Raw genomic sequence first — 23,204 nt, 5'->3', positions numbered from 1 at the left:
TTGGAGTATCTGCAGCTGTAGTTTCTTGGATAACACCATCTCCTCGGAGTTGATTTTTGAATGCATTGCCAGTATATCCTCCTCCCTTATCACTCTGGAGGAATTCTGTGTACAGTGGAGTGAAGTTTTCTTCTCCCAAATGAATCCGGAAGAATGTTTGGACATCTTCTTTCCATTGCTTGTATTGTTCCTGCTTCACTTGTATGTTTTAGGAAATATATCCATGGAAATTTGGAGAAATCATCTACAATGGTAATCCAGTACCAAAAACCCTCCCTGGAAGTTGGTTTGATTGGTCCTCCAACATCTGTGTGCACAATTTGTATGGGGCGCTTGGCTCGGTTTCCTCCAGTGGACTTGAAAGGTAATTTCTTCATCTTTCCTAAAGCACAAGGTTCACAAAACTCCGGGGTTCCGGTAAGGGTGTCTATGTCCTGGAGCTGTCCTTTTGTAACCATTCATTGCAAGTGGTCCATTCCAATGTGTCCCATTCTCCTGTGCAATAAATTTACATCTACTGCTGCAAAAGCTGACTCCGGGTTGATTTTGGGTTTTGCTTGGATGTGGTAAAATCCTCACTTGTGTAAGGCAGTGAGGATAAGTTCCTCCTTTTTCCGAACTTCACAAGCATTTGACCCTGCTGGAAAAAGTGTTGATAACCCCGTTTTGGACAATTTGTGGACAGAGACGAGTGCTAACATGAAGTTTGGCACAAGTAAGACATTTGACAGTGCAATATTGTAGTCTTTTTTGCCAACAGTTGCTTGTAGGATAGAACATGGTATGTTCCTGGCTCAAACCAGGAGCGGTGAGGGACCATGTGAGATGTTGCTCCGGAGTCAATAACAATTGTTGTTTTGGTCTTATTGGGTTCTGACACAAGGTAAGCTTGAATGCGTTTAGCAAGTAGCTTGGAAATATGTACATGTTCCAATGCAATATGACTCTGTTCCTTCTCGGAGTCAGATCCAGATGATTGCTCCGCTGTATTTGCCTTCTCCTTCTCTTTTCCTTTATCCTTGTGTCTTTCCTTTCCCTTTTTCCTTTGACCTTTTTCAGCTGACTGAAGTGTTCGACACTCCAAGGTGTTGTGTGATTTGACTTTGTGGAAGTCACACCACTTCTCCTCGGATTTGAGTGCTGATTCAGAACCTCCAGGGGCCTTTCCTGACTGTCGTGCAACTTCTGCATTGATCCAGATCTCAACTGCATCAAAGGTAAGTTTATTTTCTTCAATTGTGTTGATTACCGGTGACTGAAATATTTGACATTCAGGAGTGCATGGGAGAGATTGGAGAAGAGAAAAGGCCATGAGTTTGGTATCAACTCCTAGTTTCATTCCAGAGAGGTGTGAACCAATTGTCCGGATTTTTGCAATGTGGTCTTGGATAGGTGATGTCCCATCTCAGGACAATTTTGTGAGTTGCTGGAATGAATAGAAGGCCAAGGCAATGTTGGACGTCTGATAGAGTGAGACAAGTTTATCAAATAACTCCTTGGAGCTGTTGAGGTCTCCAGTCCTCATTAGAAGGGCATCAGAGATGTGGTCCTGGATGATTCCATGTGCCTTCTCATCCATAAGTATCCAGGTGATCTCAGGATCTTCCGAGGAGGTAGGTTTTCCTGGTGAGGGCTTAAGCTCCTCTCCAGTAACAACCCGGAGAACTTTTTCCCGACGTAGCTTTGAGATGATCCAGAGTTTCCATATCTGAAAATTGTTGGGTCCAGTGAGAACTGGACATGTAGATGTATCGCGTGCTGTGGTCATGGTTCCGAGGTTGCCGTTTCAAATAAAAATTATTTCCTGTGTAGCTTTTGCACACCAGGGCTCATAACCTAATAAAACTAAGTGAAACTCAGCCACTGCCCAAGAGGTTATAGAAACGACTGAGGTATTCCTATACTAAACCCCCTACTACTTATAGTTGGAGGTGCTACTCGCTACAGTATAATGACTCCTAGGAGTATAATTGTGCTCCTAGGAGAACAATGGTTCCTCCATGGAGTGGTAGCTACGCTCCATGGAGAACAATGGCTACTTTGGCAAAGATCGGGTTTATCCGGTTTTGTCAACCCTAGCCCTAGTCTCTTTTGCAAAACAACTGCAATGTTCTACTAGGATGAATCAAGACCTCTAGCCTGCTCAAGACATATCTACCAAGGTTACAATGGCACAGGCACCTAAGATAATAGTAGTAACAATGTCATTTTAACTAAAGAAAAGACATTGGCTCTTATCCAGTTCATCACCACCAACAGTGCAGAGGGTGGGGACAGTTTGAATTTCAATCCTAGGTTCTGGCCTAAGGTTGTATTACATTTAGTTTCTCTTCTTACCAAAGGGCCAGCAAAGAGCACCACTTCCTGCAGTTTAAACTGGAGCAGGGTACATTATCTAATCTATCAATCACTGAATACTAACCTCAAAATTTACAGCTTTGTACAGAATACAACTTAGTGAACCTTATCACCAACTTGTCAGGCATTTATTGTGATGATAAGCTAGGTCTTGATATACTTGACAAAGGAGAAACAGTTTGGAAGGAACTTGTTATGGTATGTTGATACATTTTGGCTTTATAACTGATAGCTAATCACTAAACAGGCAAATCCAGTAGCAAATAGCTTTTGGTAGAAAGGTTGGTCCCATTTTTCCGCCATGCATGCCTTGTTGGGTGGAGCCTCTTTGGCATCCCTATTACTGTACAATTAATATATATAAAGGTAAACATTGTGTGGTGTTCAATTGTATTCTATATGATATCACTACTGATTAAGTAAATGTATGATGTTATAGCACGTGATGTATTACATGATTAGTCATGTGACTTTCAAAAGTAAAAGTCCAAAACAAAAGAAAAAGAAAAGGAAAATAAAGTGAATGCCAGAAATACTGCTATAACAGCTATGATATAATATCCAAGAAACTCTTCCCTAGGAAAAGGAGGCCCAGCATGCCATAGTGTGCCATAATTGGCTGTGGAAAGTGCTTTTACCCAGTCATTTGTCAGCCACATCAAAGAGAATCTTGGACCTCAAACTCACAGAGCATGTAAGGCTTGTCAAGAGCCTTCAAGCCACTAGTTGAGAGTGTTTGTACTTCACAGTTGAGCTCAAAATGAAAGGTAAAATAGTTATTATTGCAATATTATATCTAATATCATTTTTTGTGATAAAATTGGATAAACCCAGTCTTTGCTAAAGCAGGCATTGTTCTCCTAGGAGTCATTATACTGTAGCGAGTAGCACCTCCAACTATAAGTAGTAGGGGGTTTAGTATAGGAATACCTCAGTCATTTCTATAGCCTCTTAGGCAGCGGCTGAGGTATGTTACATTACATTTATTAGAGATCACCTTAAACTAACATCTATTGTAGTTTCACTTAGGTAAATAATAAAGTCATTTTTATGGCCTTTTAGGCAGCAGCTAAGTTTTACTTAGATTTGTTACTTTGTAGGCTAACTATCAAACTCCACCCAGTCTGTCATACTAGGTATTGCACCTCCATCTGGCTTCTGCTACAAATTTAGATGGAGGAAATTTGCCAACCAAACAGCCAACCACAAAGGCCTCCTGCGCCATACTGACAAACTGACCCATATTGACAAACAAACATGCAGTGTGTGCTGTGAACCAGTGGCAGTGTTGACAGAAATCAAAGTATTAAAAGATGTACTTGTTCACAGAGGTAAGTGGAAGTTGTCATCCAGCACCACCCAAAAGAGTGTTAACTAGTCACCATAGTTGCTAGTTACCCCCATGCCTAGTTATTCAAATGTTTCCTATATCAAAGCACTTGATGTAGTGTTGTACTTGTATGAGAGGCTCAAAAACTCAGTCATTCTTATATATACATTGCATAAAAAAACATACGAGCCCAGATAAAAAAGAAAAACAGGAAGCATTTGAAACTATACTATTTTGGAAAACATATTGAGATTACCTGGCAGCTACAAGGAAACCTGACATGATTGGAGGAAGTACTAAATTTGACATACCCAAACAAGCCAAGCCTCTTGCAAAGTTGCGAGGATATCAAGACCCACATTATTTATTTTTATTGGAGCAACTCTACATACAACATCAGGAAAGGTGTATTTTTCTTTGAGTGCCTTTGATGTGTCTTAAAGTTTCTTTTTTGGCTGAAACTGATGCTGAGATTCACTCCCACAAAGACCGGATAAAACAAAATAAGTGTTACGATACACAATTTTTGGACCTTTAATTTTCATTCTCCTCTTTAACTTTCTTCTATAGTTTTCACACACTGTGCCATGTGGCACTTTCCTCTTGTTCAAACACCACCTTCTTGCGCTGCACTGCCCTTCTTTTATAGATACAAGTATATCACACAGTGGAGTTGGTCACACGGGCTGCGCCCTCTGACATCACATATACCTGGGCTTGTTCAACAATATCTTCAAGTGTGCCCAGCTAGAGCTTCTTCATACAGGTATGATAGTTATGTGTCACTGTACCCCAGTTAGTTTCTGAGAAATTCCCATGGCTGCCGGTTTCTTTGCCCATCACCTTGTTGAGTTTTGGGATGGGCTTAAGATAAGTTTTGATGAGTTTTGCCTGGCCCGAGCATTGAACCTTGGGCTCCTAATGAGCTTTGTGATTTGCCCACAAAGTCAGAATTTGCTCAACCTAGAACAACAGTTAGAAAATTTGAATTTTAACAGCAGCAAAAAATGTACAGCTGCGGCCAACATTGCTAGGGTGCCTAGAGGTGAGAATTTTCCTGTGTCTGAGGATTGTTCATGTGTACCAGGTGTGCAAAGGGCCTCAACATTGATAGCACCATTGATTGAGTTGAAATAGGATGTAAATGTCTGTAAGATAAATGGTGATCAAAATACGCCCCGATAATCCTTGTAAATTTGTTTAGATTAGCGCATGGATAGCAATTATTACACCAGTGTAAAACTCACAGATTTTTTGTTGCCAAGATTTGCATATAAAAATGCAAGATTGCTAACCATTGATTTTGAGAATTCTTGATGTGTTTTATAGGTGCTGAAATCTGGCTCAGACTCAAAGAGCTGGTCCACCATTGTATATGATGTGGCACCAAAATTTGCATGCCATTTGTATACACGTTGGCCAAGCTATATTTTCATTGAGAGAATGTAAGTGCTATAATAAAAAATAAAGAGCTTACTACACGGCAGACAGCATCATTCAGAGTGACCTTGTACTTAATATCTGGATATACAGTATTTCAGGTAGCCTGGATAGCTTCCAAGGACTTGTGATCACTTGCCATCCAGGGATTCTTGATTGTTCCCAACAATTTCTTGTATGTTGGTACAAAAACAGAGTGCCACCTATTTCCTTGAAGACATCCTTGGGGCAAATTGCTGTTTTTTGCCTTGGTGGGCTTAGTGGTAAGGGTATTTTCTTCAATTTTGATCATCCCCCACAAAAATTATATGTGATGGTCAAATTAACCATGAATATGTAAGTGGAGACATACCAAATTATCTGTTCTTTGCTTCTCAGTCATTGCTGCACATTCTTCACTTTCATCCTTGACCTTAAAACTGCTATCATGGTATATAGTGTTATTTTCTTGCAGTTGTGGCTGTTTTGAACCTAGTGACTTAGATGTGACCAATGTTTGCATTGTTTGAGTGCTTGAGATTTTTGATAAGATAAAAGCACAACTGGCAGCCTGAGATGATCCTCTGCCAGTAGAGTTTAAACTTGCTCCATTAATTGTTCTTGCACTGATAGCGACCTTTGAAGCCCAGTTGTTGGCTAGATCCTTGAGTTTTGGGGCCTCCAAGTCTCTGATGGTAGCAGTGGTGGATGAGATGCTGTGGTTAAATAGTGTTATTTTAGTTAATGGCAAGAGCATGATAGCGGTGGGGTGATGGGAGTAAAAAATGTGTCAGTATAGTTTGATAAAGGTCTGAATAAGGTGACAGATCTATCACGCGGCTTCTGCTTGCCATCAGAAACACCAGATTTAGCCGTACAATTTCCCACCACAGGACTGTTTGAGGCAGTTGGCTGCTTTCTTAGCGCCTTGACAGCCTCCCTGCTATGGTTTCTTTTCCTCTTCTTTGGTTTCTCCCTTTCTTCATTACTGGACTCAATGATCAGGGCCCTTGCCCTATTTTTTTCCTTCTGCACTGGCTGCAGCGGCTGGTTTTTGTTGATTGGCTCACAGATAGCTTGACTGCCTGTGGGAAGTGCAGAATTGACTTCTGGTGAGCCTGCACTGACTTCTATGTTGAAATCTGCATCAAAATTCAGATATGGTTGAGATCTCAAGTCTTCAACAGACTGGGATCCTATATCTTCAATAGTAGGCTGGGATCCAGTTTCATCCACCTCCACGCCATAATTGCTGGACAAACTTTCTTCCTCACTATTGGGTCCATGCTGCATGCTTTCTTGGTTGATTAGGCAACATTTTGGTTGAGATGGGGGAGGAGTCTTTGAGTGTGTACTGCTGGGATGCACTGAGGTGTGCTTAGAGGGAGGTGACAAAACCGGATAAACTTGGTCTCTGCTGAAGCAGCCATTGTTCTCCATGGAGTTTAGCCACCACTCCATGGAGTCACCATTGCTCTCCTAGGAGCACAATTGTACTCCTAGGAGTCATTATACTGTAGCGAGTAGCACCTCCGACTATAAGTAGTAGGGGGTTTAGTATAAAAATACCTCAGTCATTTTTATAGCCTCTCGGGCAGCGGCTGAGGTATGTTACATTACATTTATTAGAGATCACCTTAAACTAACATCCATTGTAGTTTCACATAGGTAAATAATACAGTCATTTCTATAGCCTCTTGGGCAGCGGCTGAGTTTCACATAGTTTTATTAGGAGGGAGTATCAACATTGAGTTGTCAATATCCTCTGCTGCTTGTGAATCTTTGATTGCTGCAATAGCCTCAAGGCCAAGCCTGAGGGCCCTGTCTGTCTCCTCAGCAGTAAGTTTCTTTTTTGCCAATGCTTCAGCCATCTGAGCCTGAGTTTGCTTTTCTGTTTGTGTGTCAAGCAGAATTAGACCAGGGCGCTGGTTAGCATTTTAGCACAGGTTACTGGGTGACTCATTGTGTTATTGTGATAGGGATGTTGACAAGAGTGAAGATGTAGCTTGGGGCTGCTGAATTGAGGTGAGTACTAGTATTAAACAGGGCATTGTTTTTTTCAACATTAGGCTAAATGCTATGCTATAGTCACACAATATTATTTCCTCACTAACTTTCCCTCAAGGCTTACTATTTGGACACAAGAAATGGATCCTGCTATAGCACCAAGAACTCAGCCCAGTCGTTGATATCAACACTCCCGGCCTCTTTCCTGCAAAGCTCTCAGATGTAAATATTGGTTTTGGGTCTCACACAGCACCTACACACTTTCCGTCCACATTTTACCGAATCTGAGCCCATCATTGCAGACCAAGGCCAAGGCAACTGACCACAAGCACAAGATGAGGATGGGCCATGAAGTTGAATACCACCCTTTGTTGAATGGTGTGTATTCTGATTTATTGCGTAGTAAGGATCACATAACTGATATCTACTACAGGCAGGCCATGCAACAAATTTGGTCATGATATAACTCCTGCAGCTGCACCCATCTCTCCTCAATGTCCATCCCCAGCTGACTAAACCCCATATTGTGACCACATTGAATTCAAAACCTCCAAGTTTCTATATAAGAAAACACAGATGTCAGCTGGTGATATTGACACACTCTCCAACCTGTGGAAGGCATCACTTCTCAAGAATGGACTTGTTACGCACAAAGTGCTTAACAAAGTCTGAGGGTTTGTCGGGTTTGTTCAAAGAGACTTATCCGAAGACAAGTTTGAGGATGTAGTTCTGAATAAAGGGATTCCAACGGTTGTTGGTCTTCTTTCGTATGGAAGTCTGATCTTAGGAGTCTAGCTTTGTAAGCGTAAACTGCGTAGAATCACATTGGAGAATACTACTACTGTTACAAGCGTATTTATAGAGAAGTAAGTCGGCGATAGGAGTTACGTCCTATCTAGGGTAGGTCCGTCCGTTGAGGACTGAGTACTATACAAAGTAAGAGAAGTGCGAGAGGAGCGGAAGTATATGTGAAGGATGTGAGTCATCGGTCCGATGGTATAACCGATGAGTAAAGAGAAATGAGTAGTCCGTAATAAAGGTAGACAATCGTAACATTACCCCCTTACTTGCTTCGAATTTCACCAAAATTTGGTACCCTCGCCATCCATGTTGTATCTGTCGTCATAGCTGACGTCTCCATGTAATCCCTCCATCAGAATCCTATCTTTGTTTTCCCTACAAATAGGGCACCAATTGAAACTATGCCCTGGTGCGCGTCTATCGCAGTCGGGGCAGTAATAGGCTTCGCAGTAATATGTACGGTGATCACTCCAACCGCAGTTTTGACAGTAAGGAGCGTTGTGGCGAATGCCTTGGTGGTACTTTCGTCGGGTATTGGACGAGGTATCGGATTTGGGAGTGGGGGGATCGTCATCCCCCAGGTTGTACGTTCCCGCGTACAATTGGTCGATCATGTTGGCGTCATCTATGTTGATTGGATTGGAGGGGGAACTGGCCTCAGGCCTGCGCGTTACGCCAGGCTGACTGTCTTTCGGACTCTTTGACGTACGAGATCGCCGATTTGATGGAGTTCTGACGGCGGGGATCTGGAGTATCACTTCTTGTTGGCCCAGTCGGGCTCCTCGTTGGTTTGTCAGGCAACGGGTTTGGGCGTTTGGTATTGGTCGAGGCGGAGGTGACTGCGGTGGTAGTGGTTCTGGGTTCGACCCAATGGAACGGGGACTGGAGGGGTCCGACCCTTGTGAGGTTGGGCTGGTTGGGACGGTGGGAATGTATTTTTCCGCTAACTGGGTGGGCGGAGGTTGTGGAGTGACGGTGGGGTAGGTGAGCTCTGGGGTAACACTGATCTGATCTGGGTATAACGGGGACCGGCGGGACAAACCGGGTGGAGGAGTACTCGTATAGCCGTCTTGCTCTATCCACGTGCGCGCCTCGGTTAACAAGATCTTCCCGCCTAATTCCAAATATGCCTTTGCCGCGTCCGTCTGCCCACTCAAGGAGCTCATCCTCAAGCGTCGTCCCAAAGATTCCAAAACTAACTTTTCCATCCGGAGTACCCGACAGATACTCGAGTCCTGATTGTTGTGCCGCGAATGCTCGCTTTCCAACAAATGCAGTGAGTCTATGGCTTTCAGGAGTTCATCAGCCACGAGGTCTATGTTAAGGAAAGTGTATAGTGAAGAAAGAGCGTGGTACGCATTGGGATAGCGTTTTTCTGTTTCACGAAATAGATAGACGTGGGTGTTTTTGGCTGACATTAATTCTATGGCGTCAGAGACGTCAGCCTGGTTGTGTCGTTGCCCTTGGGCAAAGGCCACTCGTTCGTCGGCTAGCATGTTGGCTTCGCCGGGTACAGAGTAGGTGGTGATTGGGAAGCCGGTAGAGTGAGAAGTAGACATGTTGTGAGTTTTGAGAGACAGAAGATTGGTGGTGGTGGGGGTGGTTGTCTCTTCAACGCAGTTTGTGGTCTCTCTTATAGGCTTCCAGTATCTCTGCAGTATTGGTCAAGTGTTCTTCTGGTTCCCATGAGTTTTTGGAATAAGGGTAATGGCACCATTTGATCAGGTAATGGCGTCCGCGTTTCCAGGGTTTGTGTCTAAGAATACTTTCTACTTCATATTCTTCTTCTTTGTTGATAAGGTCAGATGGTGGTCGGATAAAGTTCGGTCCGTGAGTGTTGGTTTTGGTATACGGGGTTAGAAGGGATGCGTGGAAAACGTTGTGTATCCTCCAATGGGGAGGTAACGATAATCGGTAGTTTACCGGAGAGATCTTTTCTTGGATGCGGAAAGGTCTGATGTGTTTCATGTTGAACTTCTTGTATTTGGTGGCTTTTTCCCGTAGGTTGGTGTTTTCTAACCACACCTTTTGTCCTTCTGAGAATCTGGTGAACTTTCCGTTCGTTCGTTTCATCATCTTGCTTCTCGCTAGTTCGTGTGCTTTTAGAGCGTTCTCTCTTGCCTTAAGCAGTTCGGATAATCGTCTTTCTACTGACGGGATGTTTGTGGATCAGTGTTTAGTCGGGATTCCTCGGGGTTCGTATCCCATGAGGAGGTAGAATGGTGATTGGTTATTCGTGGAGTGTGGCCGTTGGTTGTGGCAGAATTCGGCCATCATAAGGTACTTTGCCCAACTGTGTGGTTGATTCTGGCAAAAGATGGGGAGGTAGATCTCTAGCTCTTGATTGGATCGTTCTGTTTGTCCGTCAGTCTGTGGATGGTATGCCGTGGAGAGTGCAGTTTCGATGTTCAGGAGTTTGTGGAGTTCTTTTGATACTTCAGAGGCGAACTGTGGGCCTCTGTCGGATATGATTTTGTCGTGTAGTCCAAACCGTTTGAAGACAGAGTCATGGAAGATTTGTGCAGTTTCGAGTGCGTCGATGGTTTTGTGGCAAGGTGAGAGGATTACCCCCTTACTAAGTCCTTGGTCTACCACGACCATTATACTGTCATACCCTATAGACTTGGGTAAGTCTGTAATGAAATCCACCGAGAGATACTTCATCGGTTCGGTGGTCTTTGGTGTTTGATTCGGGATCAACGGTACCATGGTTGGATGTGTGTTTACTTTGGCTTGCTGGCAAGTTGCGCATCCTTTCACATATTCCTCTACCTGTTTCATCATTCCTGGCCACCAATAGGACTTTTTTACCAGTTGATAGGTTTTTAGTCTTCCTGGGTGTCCTGCGGTTAGCGAGTTGTGGTGATTTTTGATGATCATCCTCTGTTCTTCTGCAGTGTCAATCAGTAGTTTGTTCTGATAGAAGAACTGTCCTTCTGTTTTGTGCCAATCTTCCTTTTTTGTTCTTCCAGGGTAGTTGTTGTTGGTGAGTATTGCTTGCTCTATTGTGTCTTTTATTGTTCGCGTGTGATACAGAAACGCCGACGCTGGTATCATTGGGGTGTCGTCGTTGTCGTCCGTGTTATCGATGTACAAGTTGGGTCATCTCGAGAGTGCGTCAGGTACCACCATGTGGGTTCCAGGTACGTGCTCTAATGTGTAATTGTATTGTGACAGTTCCAGCTGCCACCTTTGTTGTCGTGGTGTGAGTTTCCTGGCCTCCTGCCAGTATGTCAGGTTCTTGTGATCCGTTAGAATTTGGATCGTGTGTGGGCTTCCTAAAAGCAGGTGTTTCCACTCCTTCAGAGCTCTCATTACCGCTAAAAGTTCCTTGTCGTAGATCTGGTAGTTTTTCTCTGTGGGGGATAGGGTTTTCGAGAAAAATGCGCACGGGTGCCATTGTCCTTGGTCATCGGGTTGCATTAATACAGCTCCGGTGGCGTGTTTGCTCGCGTCCACTGCTATCTTTGACAGTTTCGAGGAATCGGGGATTCGGGTTACAGGGGATTCGAGGAATTTTTGTTTCAATAGTTTGAAAGTGTCGTCTTCGATTTTCGTCCAGTTCCACTTTTTGTCTTTTTCTAGCAAGGCGTTTAGGGGTCTGGCTAGGTCGGAGTAATGGCCGATAAACTTCCTGTAGAAGTTTCTGTAACCCAAGAACTTCTGTACGCCTTTGGTGTCTTTCGGGGTTGGCCAATTGCGTATTCCTGCGAGTTTGGCTGGGTCCATGGATATCTGGTTGTGGGAAACAATCATTCCCAAGTACTCAATGGTTTCCGCTTCAAAGGTGCATTTTTCTAGTTTCAGGAATAGATCGTTATCGCATAATCTTTGTAGAACCTGTTTTGTTCGAAGTCAGAGTCTTTCGATGTTGGTGTCAAAGATGAGGATGTCGTCCATGTATATGATCATCCAGCCTTCATCAACATAGTCTTTGAATTTGTTGTTCATCAGCCTTTGGAATGTCGCTGGGGAATTGCACATGCCGAAAAACATGACCGTTGGTTCGAATACTCCCTTGCTGGTTTTGAAGGCAGCTTTCCATTCGTCTCCTTCTTTTATCCTTACGTTGTTGTATCCCTAACGTAGATCCAGTTTCGTAAAGACGGTGGCTCCTTTCAATTTTTCGATGAGGTCGGGTATCAGGGGTAGTGGATATGGGTCTTTTACGGTATATGCGTTTAGTTTTCTGTAATCCTGGCATGGTCGGAGTGATCCATCCTTTTTGCCAATGAAGAAGAAGGGGGACACCTGTGGCGACTTGCTTGGCCTGATGTATCCCTTTCTGTAGTTGTCCGTCAAGAATTCCGTTAACGCTTCATCTTCCTTTGGCGCCAGTGGGTACAGTTTGCAATCTGTTGGTACAAATTCCGGTTTCATGTTGATTACATGATCATATTCCCGTCGTTTGGGGAGTCTTTCCGATTTCTTCTTGTCAAAGACGTCTGAATAGCCCTTATATTCATCTGGGAGGATATGTTCTTTTTTTCTTTCTCCGTGTATTTGTGCGTGTTCCATCGCCGAGTTGACTTTTAACCGAATCGTGGTTTGAGGATAGGGTGTGTGGTCGGATACGTATCTGTGAATGGTTTTGTATTCATCTTCGTCTACTGTGGTTGTCCTGATTTTTGTTTCCGTGGTAGTCTGGTTTGTCCTGATTGAGTGTTTATCCGAGTACGGTAATTCTTTGTCTTTCCAGTTAATGACTGGGTTGACTTTTTGTAACCAGGGGAAGCCTAGCAATACGTCTTCTCCGTCTAGTCCGGTCAATAGGAACTTTGTAAACCTGTTTTGTCCTCCTGCGTCTATTCTTTGATAGGTGCAATGCGTAATTTTTCCATTTTTGTTTGTGGTTCCGTCAACGTTTTTACACGTTATAGGGGTTGGGAGTTTTTGGAGGGGGAGTCGGTGTTTAATGGCGAATTTTGTGTCTATGAAGTCGTCTGTAGCTCCTGAATCTATCAGGGCTTTGGTTCCAATGGTTTTCTGTTTCAACAAGCAATCAATTCGTAAAGAGTTGGCATTGATTGTTGCTATTGTTACAGTTGCCATTTTTGACGTTATTAACATCAGGGTAGTCTGTCGTTTCAAAAACCCTCGTCTTCCAATTTTTTCATTGCCTCTGTTCTTTGATCTTCTCCTAACTCCCTCCACATCCTCATGATGTTTTGGACCCTGTCTTCTTCTACCACTGTCTTGGTGTCATCTTCAGTTTCGGTTTGACGTACCTTTCTTTCGGGAGTTTTTCCTTTGTTCCTACAATTCCTCCTGATGTGTCCTTTTTCGTTGCATATGAAGCACCTTCCTTCCTTCCTCCGGGTTTCTTCTTCGTCTTTGGTCAGCCTCTTCACGCTGGTGGATGGTCCACCTTTGCGATTTTTGTCGTACTGTCTTTCTTTGTTTCTGGCCCCCCATGTCCCTTCCGAGATGGCGTTGGCACTGGTCCAGTTGGCATCTAGGTTGGCCACCATGTTCATCCAGTCTTCAATGGTGACCAGTTCCTTTCCGGTGAGTGCTCTGCGGAGGAGGGGGGGTCGGATTGCCTTTTGATAAACCATGATCATGGCTTTGTTGTTGATGCCGCTTTTCCCGGCATCTAGCATAAACCTTGAGTTGAATGCCACTGCATTTTCTCCTTGTTCCATTCTCATTTTCATCAAGGCGGCCGAGGCTGTTCCTTTGACATTTGCGGTTCTGAAACTGGCTGTGAACGTTTTCATAAAATCTGCCCATGTGGGGTAGGCGTTCTTGTCTTTGTATTCGGTCATCTTGGCTTTGCTCCATGAGGCGGCGGTTCCGTCCTTCATGTAGCTGAGAGCCACGTACACCTTTTTCTTGTCAGAGGTATAAATGGTGTTGTTGATGTCAAAGTGTAAGTCAGTTGATGATATCCATCTTTGGGCCTTGTCTGGGGTCCCGTCAAAGTCGTCAATTTTCCCAATCATAGTGGGTTTGGGTGCCGTAGCGTTTGACGTGGTGTAGGTAGGTGGGGTAGGAGATGGGTTGGGTGCAGTAGGGAGTATCTGTGGTGTGGGAAGGGGTATTGGTTCACCTTCCGCTGCGTATTCTTCGAAGTCGTCTTCGTTGTAGATGTTTTCTGTGGTCACTGGAGGATCGTGTTGTGTTCTGGGGATTAGTTGTGGGTGTCTTTCCGCGTAGAACTGTAGCCAACGTGTTCTGGCTTCGTAGAATGTGTCTGCCTGTTCTCTGGTGTGGAGTCGGGTGACGTCTGGTTGAGGGAAGGGGGGTGGTGCTGTTATCCTTCCTTGTCTGGACGATGTCGGGGGTGTTGCTGTTTGTGTCTGTAAATTGTCTGAGCTTCTTCCTGCCCTCTGAGATCTGGTTCTCGGTCATTGCGACGTATTGTTGGCTTTTTCTTCCCAAACCTAAATAGGTGGGACTTCTGGTAGGAATACGATTCTTTTGTTATGCACAAAGTGCTTAACAAAGTCTGAGGGTTTGTCGGGTTTGTTCAAAGAGACTTATCCGAAGACAAGTTTGAGGATGTAGTTCTGAATAAAGGGATTCCAACGGTTGTTGGTCTTCTTCCGTATGGAAGTCTGATCTTAGGAGTCTAGCTTTGTAAGCGTAAACTGCGTAGAATTGTATTGGAGAATACTACTACTGTTACAAGCATATTTATAGAAAAGTAAGTCGGCGATAGGAGTTACATCCTATCTAGGGTAGATCCGTCCGTTGAGGACTGAGTACTATACAAAGTAAGAGAAGTGCGAGAGGAGTGGAAGTATATGTGAAGGATGTGAGTCATCGGTCCGACGGTATAACCGATGAGTAAAGAGAAATGAGTAGTCCATAATAAAGGTAGACAATCGTAACAGGACTCACCAATGGAGAAGTTCCCTTCACAGATAGCCAGGACTTGTACTGAACCATTGATGCAATATCGCTGGGTGAGATACCATGAGAATCATTTTCATTGTCATACAACGGAGATGTACCAGAAGCATCTACCCTGTCATGGATGACTGATTTCCATAATGTCTGGTTTTGTAGCCCAGACACTATTGTACACAAGATACTTTCAAATCCAGACTTCAAGGATAAGATAGATTATGCACCTTTTCACGAGTTTGACGCAGATGGAAAATATCAATTCAAGGACTTCATGTCTGGCGACTGGGCATGGACTCAAGCCTGATAAGATTGCTGAAGACCCAATTACTCATGGGGCAATGGTTGTACCAATTATTCTTGGTAGTGACAAAACCACAGTTTCAATTGCTACAGGCCACAACAAGTATTACCCTCTTTATGTCTCAGTGGGGAACATGCACAATAATGTATGGCGTGCACACCAAAATGTTGTTTCCCTTCTAGGATTTCTCGCAATCCCAAAAATTATGCTATTCATTATGCTTTTGAATTCAATAAAATAACTGTAGTTCCAGCTGATAAGAAACACACTAACAATGCAACATTTAAAAAATTCTGCCAACAACTCTTTCACACGTTATTCTCACGGATTTTACAGGACCTTTAACCATCTATGACAACTCCTACAGTAATACAGTGTTCAGATGGTCACTTTTGACATGCAATCTATGGACTTGGGCCATATATTGCAGACTATCCAGAGCAAGCACTTTAACCTGTATTGTTCAAGGCTGGTGTGTGCGGTGAGTTTTGTTTTTTTATTTAATTCAATGGCATTATATCTAAAGTGTTTGACAGTTGCACAGCACTCCCTAATAATCTTGACGGTGAAGGTGGAAGATGTTTGCAAAAGTATATTGAAGCATTGACCAATGTATTTGGCCTTGATGTCCTATGGGATAAATATGGAATAGCGGGCGACCTTGTGGTTAGTAAATGATTTTATATCTTGTTTGGGTATGACTACCCTTCATTCTTTTTTGACATCTTGTAAATCTATTATGTTACGATAATACAATTCTTGGACCCCCAATTTTCATTCTCCTCTTCAATTTTCTTTTGTAGTTTTCACACCCTGTGCCATGTGGCACTTTCTATTCTTGTTCAAACTCCACTTCTCACGCTGCACTGCATTTTCCATTTTTAGATACAAGTTTCTCACACAGTGGAGCTGGTCACACGGGCTGTGCCCCATGACATCATCAGCCACTGCCTCCATCAACTGTATAGTACACATGTACAAACAAACTGTAGTAGTATATATACCCCAATAGATTAAGGAGACTCCTCATGTTACAATTGACATACCAGCACCTACTTACGCTTTACTTTTTGTACTTTTACTTTTCATTTTTCAAGTCACATGACTGATTATGTGACCATTTACTTTACTTTACATTTTTGACTTTTCATAGTCACATAACCAATTATGTGACACATCACCTGACCAGTGTCTAGACTCATTATGTGACCAGTCACATGCTAGACATCGGACTTTAAACTTTATTTACAACTGTACAGTACCTCATGTATTTTAGTATATATACTAGAGCAATACATAGGAAGGGACTCAACGAGTCCTCTTCCAGTGTATACCAACATTAGTATGACAAGTTCTCTCCTTTGATAGGTTGTATACTTCCCTTTCCTCCACTAAGTTGTTGTTGTGGTTGTGCTCCAGTGCCCCAAGACTGTATCTTGCTGGTGTTGTCACACCTCAGCGAGTCCTCCTGTTGTTTACCCACAACAAACTCGGTCTTATCCAAAGGGTAACCACTACTTCAGGCAGCCAAAGTTTTAGGGCTATTAACTTGATTATAATCTCCAAACCTATGGGGCTAGTAGCTCCCTGGAGCACGGTATACCACAGTACACTTTCAAGTCAGATGGGATATCCCAGAACATATGGGATGTCCCAGAAATGTTGACTGGGATAACCCATGAGTGCTGGGATGACCTATGAATGGTGGGATATCCCAGATAGATGAATAAAATGATTAAGCATATTTACAATGTTAAAAGTGATATTGTAGAGCATATGGGCTTGTCAACAATATGTTATAATGTTGCTTACAAAGTTTGTATATGGTTTTCTCACAAATTGACTATTAGTGTTTTGGCCTACAAGTGACCTATGAAGTTTTTATATGAATATATATTGCAAAATTGGCCCTAGGATATTTTTAATCAGAGTTGATGATAGTACATGTTGATTTTTAGCTAAAATAGAAATAGAGAATAGCTTGTGAGAAAATCATAGCTAGGTTTCATTATATGGCAACCAAGGATCTGAAAATAACTGTGATTGCAAAGTGTAATAGGATATACAAGAAGCTTTAATTAGAGGTCCTTTCTGAGAAGTTGAGAACCATTAAGATAGGCTGACAGTAATATTGTGACAAATATACTTCTTGTGTGTTAAATCCTGAAAGAAAAATAAATGACCCAACTTTATAAGTCAAATATATTAGTGTGGGTGGACATATAACTACAAGTAATGATATATCAAATTTTAGATGTGAAAAGTCCCTGTGCACTGTAGCTTATGAAGATGTAGTCATTAATTAGATTGGAGAATATAATTGACTGAAACTATAAGGCAAGCATTGTGTGATATTATGATAATACTGTGATTACTGGATTACTGGGATGTCCTGACAGTGCCTATGGGTTATCTGTGAGAAATTGAAATTTTCAACTTTCTTCCATATTCTTCCTTTGACTACTATGTTTTGGCTATCCAACCCTTTCCTCACTACTCCTTTTGCACTTAGACTAGAGATCACTATTGGTGTTCTCATATTCTTTTCTCTTCTTGCCTTTCTCTTTTCCTTTGATCATCTATCATACTACCTCAATGAATTATTCCAAAGGTCAAACACTCCAGAGGTTATCCAATTGACTGGTAGGGATTATCAACCCAACAGTTAAAGGATTAGCCACAGGGAGTAGAGTGATATGGAAGGACTGTACCGGTCCACAAGGAGTATGTGAGTTATGGAAAACCTATAATAAGTACTCCCCTTCTTTCTAGCTCCACATCCAATTCTCCTTTCCCCTATATGTCATAACCTTAGTAATTCACAGTATGGTACAATTCCTTTTCTTTCATTGGACAGATTGATATCAGACCACTTTCTATTTCTTTTTCTCTTTCTGGTCTGAGTATTATGATTCATTACTTAAATATCTTTGATTCATATTGGTAGTCTCTAGTTCAGTATTACTCAAGATTTGTGCTCAATCAAATACTCTTTAATCTTCAATAACTTATCACTACCACTTGACTGGAGACTTAGTGGTTTGTGTTGAGTTTTATTATATAGCTTTTCTTTGTGGTTGCCTCACATTATCCCAGCAATGCCACAGGATGTCCCAACAATACTGTGGGTTATCCCAGCAATGCTAAGGGATGTCCCAACAGCACTATGGGTTATCCCAGTAATTCCACAGAATGTCCCAACAGTACTACGGGTTATCCCAGCAATGCCATGGGATGTCCCAACAGCACCATGGGTTATCCCAACATTTATTGAATTTAGCCATGTGACCTCACATAGCCACCTAACCACAGGAAGTGCATAAAAGCAAAGTGGACCAGTCAGGGATTGAACCCAGGGCCTCTGCCTATATATGGTGGTGCTCTAACCAATTGAGCTACCAGCCCTTGTACTAATGTCAACTCATGACGTATATTGTCTAACAAGGCTAACAGGCTTTGACCTTGACTATTCCAACAACATTGTCATGGGATGTACCAACAGTACTATGGGTTATCCTGACAGTGCTGAGGGTTATCCCAACAATGACACAGGGAATCCCAATCAGACTCTAGAACAACTCAGTAGGAGCTTAAGGAATTTCACTGGCATACTGTGAAGGACAAGAGGAACATCAAAACCCCATTAAAATCAGCAATGCTTTACATCTATAGCTTAGCCTTAAAGCCTTGAAGCTATGTTCTTATGCAAAACATGATTACTAACAGCTAGAAACACCATGAAAAACACCTAGTATATCATCTCAAGAATTGTAACACCAGCTTTTTTACTATACAGGTTGCAATGTTTTCCTTCACAAAGTTACTTCTACCTCTATGGCACATTTTTAGTCTAAACAATGCTTGATGTATAATAACATATGCAGGTGAGTAAAAAAGTGGTGTGACAATGCAATAAACTTAACATCAACATATTACAATATACTGTGAAAATATTGGTTTCCTTGCATGATCTTCAAGGCACCCAAGGAATGCAATAATAAGAAAGAATTACAGTAGGTGTACTATTTTGACCCAGGTTTATCACAGCATTTCTTGGCTGGAACAACTGAATTCATTTCATGTGACAGTCACATCAGTCTAGGTGGGGACAAAGATGAAATAATGACATACAGTCCAAGACAAACTTAACTGTTTGAGAGAGGGAAAGACTATTAATTTATGCATTACTTGTTAGATAGTCATTTCTACTTTCCTCTGCCAGAGCAAATACAATGTTAAACTTTATCATGCATTACAATCACAGACAAATACACAAACCTATCATTATAATATGTCACACTGAAAACCCCACCTATTTAATGTCAAAATAATGCAGTATATTATTTACCAAAATTCTTTATACTTTGGGCATAGACTCTACTGTATTGTTTCAACCAAGTACAGAGGGGTGCAACATAAGACACTGAACTTCCACCCTGGTATGGTGATTTATGTGCTGAATAGCAAGCACTCAGATCCATCAAGTCTCCATCTACTAATTAAGAAATTTTACTATTGAGTAAAGTTTTCAAATTCATTATTTGCCATGATTTCTTATAGATGGCTGTTTATTCAGCCTTGTAACCCCATGACAAAACATCTTGAGTGCAGAAACTGGCTAGACACTTCCTTCAAGCTTTGTTCTTAATACCCACCTGATGTGATAAAAAAACTTTTTGGGCATTTCTCGAATTTTGTTACTTAACTGTGTTTCAGGCCACTAGGGTGCAACCTAACAGATTCTCTCTTCCTAGGCAACATTCTTTAGTCCACTACGTCACATTGATACAAATGTTTGTCACCCCCAACAGACTGTGTTTGTCCATCACTGAATGCAGGAAGCCACCCACAGCTATTGCCCACAACACAACATGATCCCCCAGTAACTGTAGAAAACCTCTACGATGAGAACGATTTTGAGGAGTTTGCAGCAGGCGGCGACCCGATACCACCTCCCACTCCACAGATATTCCCTGCCACACCTGCTCCATCCCACATCCCACCACCACACACCATGTCTAACGCTGCGGCCCCCAAACCCACGATGATTGGGAAAATTGATGACTTTGATGGAACCCCAGATAAAGCCCAAAGGTGGATATTGTCCACCAATCTACACTTTGATATCAACAACACCATCTACAACTCTGACAAGAAAAAGGTATATATGGCCCTCAGCTACATGAAGGACAGCAACGCCACCTCATGGAGCGAAGCCAAGATGACCGAATACAAAGAGAAGAATGCCTACCCCACATGGGCAGACTTCATGAAAACCTTCACAGCCAGTTTCAGAATGGTAAACATCAAAGGAACGGCCTCGGCCGCCTTGATGAAAATGAAGATGGAGCAAGGAGAAAATGCAGTAGTGTTTAACTCAAGATTCATGTTAGATGCTGGGAAAAGCGGCATCAACAACGAAGCCATGATCATGGTTTATCAAAAGGCTATCCGCCCACCCCTCCTTTGCGGAGCACTCACCAGAAAGGAACTACTCACCATCAAAGACTGGATGAGCACAGTAGCAAACCTAGACGCTAACTGGATCAGTGCCAACGCTATCATATGTAACGAGAAAGGACACATAGGAAGGAATTGTAGGAACAAAGGAAAAACTCCCAAAAGAAAGGTACGTCAAACCGAAATGGAAGATGACACCAAAACAGTGGTAGAAGAAGACAGGGTCCAAAACATCATGAGGATGTGGAGGGAGTTAGGAGAAGATCAAAGAACAGAGGCAATGAAAAAATTGGAAGACGAGGGTTTTTGAAACGACAGACTACCCTGATGTTAATAACGTCAAAAATGGCAACTGTAACAATAGCAACAATCAATGCCAACTCTTTACGAATTGATTGCTTGTTGAAACAGAAAACCATTGGAACCAAAGCCCTGATAGATTCAGGAGCTACAGACGACTTCATGGACACCAAATTCGCCATCAGACACCGACTGCTCCTCCAAAAACTCCCAACTCCCATAACATGTAAAAATGTTGACGGAACCACAAACAAAAACGGAAAAATTACGCATTGCACCTATCAGAGGATAGATGCAGGAGGACAAAACATGTTCACAAAGTTCCTATTGACCGGACTAGACGGAGAAGACGTATTACTGGGATTCCCCTGGTTATGAAAAGTCAATCCTGTCATTAACTGGAAAGACAAGGAATTACCAAACTCGGACAAACACTCCATCAGGATGAACCAAACAACCACGGAAACAAAAATCAGGACAACCACAGTAAACGAGGATGTATACGAAACCATTCATAGATATGTATCCAACCAAACACCCTATCCTCGAACCACAATTTGATTAAAGGTCAACTCGGCAATAGAACACGCGCAAATTCACGGAGAAAAGAAGGAGCATAACCTCCTGGATGAATATAAAGGATATTCGGACGTCTTTGACAAAAAGAAGTTGGAAAGACTCCCCAAGCGACGGGAATATGATCATGCAATCAACATGAAACCAGAATTTGTACCAACAAATTGCAAATTGTACCCATTGGCACCAAAGGAAGACAAAGCATTAACAGAATTCTTGACGGACAACTACAGAAAGGGATACATCAGGCCAAGCAAGTCACCACAGGTGTCCCCCTTCTTCTTCATTGGCAAAAAGGATGGATCACTCCGACCATGCCAGGATTACAGAAAACTAAACGCATATACTGTGAAAGACCCCTATCCACTACCCCTGATACCCGACCTCATCAAAAAATTGAAAGGAGCCACTATCTTTACAAAACTAGATCTACGTTGGGGATACAACAACGTAAGGATAAAAGAAGGAGACAAATGGAAAGCTGCGTTTAAAACCAGCAAAGGAGTGTTTGAACCAACAGTCATGTTCTTCAGCATGTATAATTCACCGGCAACATTCCAAAGGCTGATGAACGACAAATTCAAAGACTACATCGACAAAGGTTGGATGATCATATACATGGACGACATCCTCATCTTTGACACCAACATCGAAAGACTCTGACTTCGAACAAAACAGGTTCTACAAAGATTATGCGATAACGATCTATTCCTGAAACTAGAAAAATGCACCTTCGAAGCCGAAATCATTGAATACTTGGGAATGATTGTTTCCCACAATCAGGTATCAATGGATCCAGCCAAACTTGCTGGAATCCGCAATTGGCCAATCCCAAAAGACACCAAAGGCGTAAGGAAGTTTTTAGGTTATGGAAACTTCTACAGGAAGTTTATCGGTCATTACTCTGACCTTGCCAGACCCTTGAATGCCTTACTAAAAAAGGATAGGAAGTGGAACTGGACCCAAACTGAAGACGACACTTTCAAATTGATGAAACAAAAATTCCTCAAATCCCCCGTGACACAAATACCCAACTCCTCAAAACCGTCAAAGATTGCTGCAGACGCCAGCAAACACGCCACAGGAGCTGTATTAATGCAACCCGATGACCAAGGACAATGGCATCCATGTGCATTTTTCTCCAAAACTCTATCCCCCGCTGAAAAGAACTACCAGATCTACGACAAAGAATTATTAGCGGTAATGAGAGCTTTAAAAGAGTGGAAACACTTACTTTTGGGAAGCCCCCACACGATCCAAATCCTTACAGATCACAAGAACTTGACGTACTGGCAAGAAGCCAGGAAACTCACACCACGACAAAGAAGATGGCAGCTGGAACTGTCACAATACAATTACACCTTGGAGCATGTACCAGGAACCCACATGGTGGTACCCGACGCACTCTCAAGAAGACCTGATTTATACGTCAAAACAGAAGGAGATGACAATGACACACCAATGATACCCGCCTCGGCATTCCTGTACCACACACAAACAATTAAAAACACAGTTGAGCAAGCCATGCTCACAAACAATTATTATCCAGGAAGAACGAAGAAAGACAATTAGAGAAAAGAAAAAGGACAGTTCTTTTATCAGAATAAACTACTGATTGACGAAGTAGAAGAACAAAAGATGATCATCAAAAATCACCACAATTCCCTGTCCGCAGGACACCCAGGAAGGCTCAAAACCTACCAGTTGATCAAAAAGGCCTATTGGTGGCCAGGAATGATGAAACAAGTGGAAGAATACGTGAAAGGATGCACGATGTGTCAACAAGCAAAAGTGAAC

At 42.4% G+C, this 23,204-nt stretch overlaps 7 protein-coding genes across 7 annotated transcripts; 1 reads left to right on the top strand and 6 right to left on the bottom strand.

The window, feature by feature from the left end:
- Positions 1–575: 575 nt before the first annotated feature.
- On the bottom strand, positions 576–1,339 carry SERLADRAFT_443732 (uncharacterized protein; the record flags this gene model as incomplete). The annotated part of the gene is made up of 2 exons (XM_007324354.1): positions 576–789; positions 879–1,339. The coding sequence occupies 2 exons, from the start codon at positions 1,337–1,339 to the stop codon at positions 576–578; spliced, it is 675 nt and encodes a 224-aa protein (XP_007324416.1).
- Positions 1,340–1,405: 66 nt separating this feature from the next.
- Positions 1,406–1,768, bottom strand: SERLADRAFT_443731 (uncharacterized protein; the record flags this gene model as incomplete). The annotated part of the gene is made up of 1 exon (XM_007324353.1): positions 1,406–1,768. One exon carries the CDS (start codon positions 1,766–1,768, stop codon positions 1,406–1,408), a length of 363 nt encoding a protein of 120 aa, XP_007324415.1.
- A 4,080-nt stretch (positions 1,769–5,848) lies between these two features.
- On the bottom strand, positions 5,849–6,400 carry SERLADRAFT_443730 (uncharacterized protein; the record flags this gene model as incomplete). Its single annotated transcript, XM_007324352.1, has 1 exon — positions 5,849–6,400. The coding sequence occupies one exon, from the start codon at positions 6,398–6,400 to the stop codon at positions 5,849–5,851; it is 552 nt and encodes a 183-aa protein (XP_007324414.1).
- Positions 6,401–8,827: 2,427 nt separating this feature from the next.
- On the bottom strand, positions 8,828–9,215 carry SERLADRAFT_403547 (uncharacterized protein; the record flags this gene model as incomplete). The annotated part of the gene is made up of 1 exon (XM_007324351.1): positions 8,828–9,215. A coding segment is annotated over one exon (265 nt), but the record flags the coding sequence as incomplete, so codon positions are not given.
- Positions 9,216–12,634: 3,419 nt separating this feature from the next.
- On the bottom strand, positions 12,635–12,967 carry SERLADRAFT_353127 (uncharacterized protein; the record flags this gene model as incomplete). Its single annotated transcript, XM_007324350.1, has 1 exon — positions 12,635–12,967. A coding segment is annotated over one exon (333 nt), but the record flags the coding sequence as incomplete, so codon positions are not given.
- Positions 12,968–13,577: 610 nt separating this feature from the next.
- On the bottom strand, positions 13,578–13,874 carry SERLADRAFT_403546 (uncharacterized protein; the record flags this gene model as incomplete). The annotated part of the gene is made up of 1 exon (XM_007324349.1): positions 13,578–13,874. A coding segment is annotated over one exon (242 nt), but the record flags the coding sequence as incomplete, so codon positions are not given.
- A 7,002-nt stretch (positions 13,875–20,876) lies between these two features.
- On the top strand, positions 20,877–21,209 carry SERLADRAFT_353132 (uncharacterized protein; the record flags this gene model as incomplete). Its single annotated transcript, XM_007324348.1, has 1 exon — positions 20,877–21,209. The coding sequence occupies one exon, from the start codon at positions 20,877–20,879 to the stop codon at positions 21,207–21,209; it is 333 nt and encodes a 110-aa protein (XP_007324410.1).
- Positions 21,210–23,204: the final 1,995 nt, after the last annotated feature.

This window comes from Serpula lacrymans (assembly GCF_000218685.1).
Source record: "Serpula lacrymans var. lacrymans S7.9 unplaced genomic scaffold SERLAscaffold_19, whole genome shotgun sequence".
Taxonomy (NCBI): domain Eukaryota; kingdom Fungi; phylum Basidiomycota; class Agaricomycetes; order Boletales; family Serpulaceae; genus Serpula; species Serpula lacrymans.
Note: the sequence above shows the minus strand (reverse complement) of the source record. Positions and strands in the feature narration are given on the sequence as shown.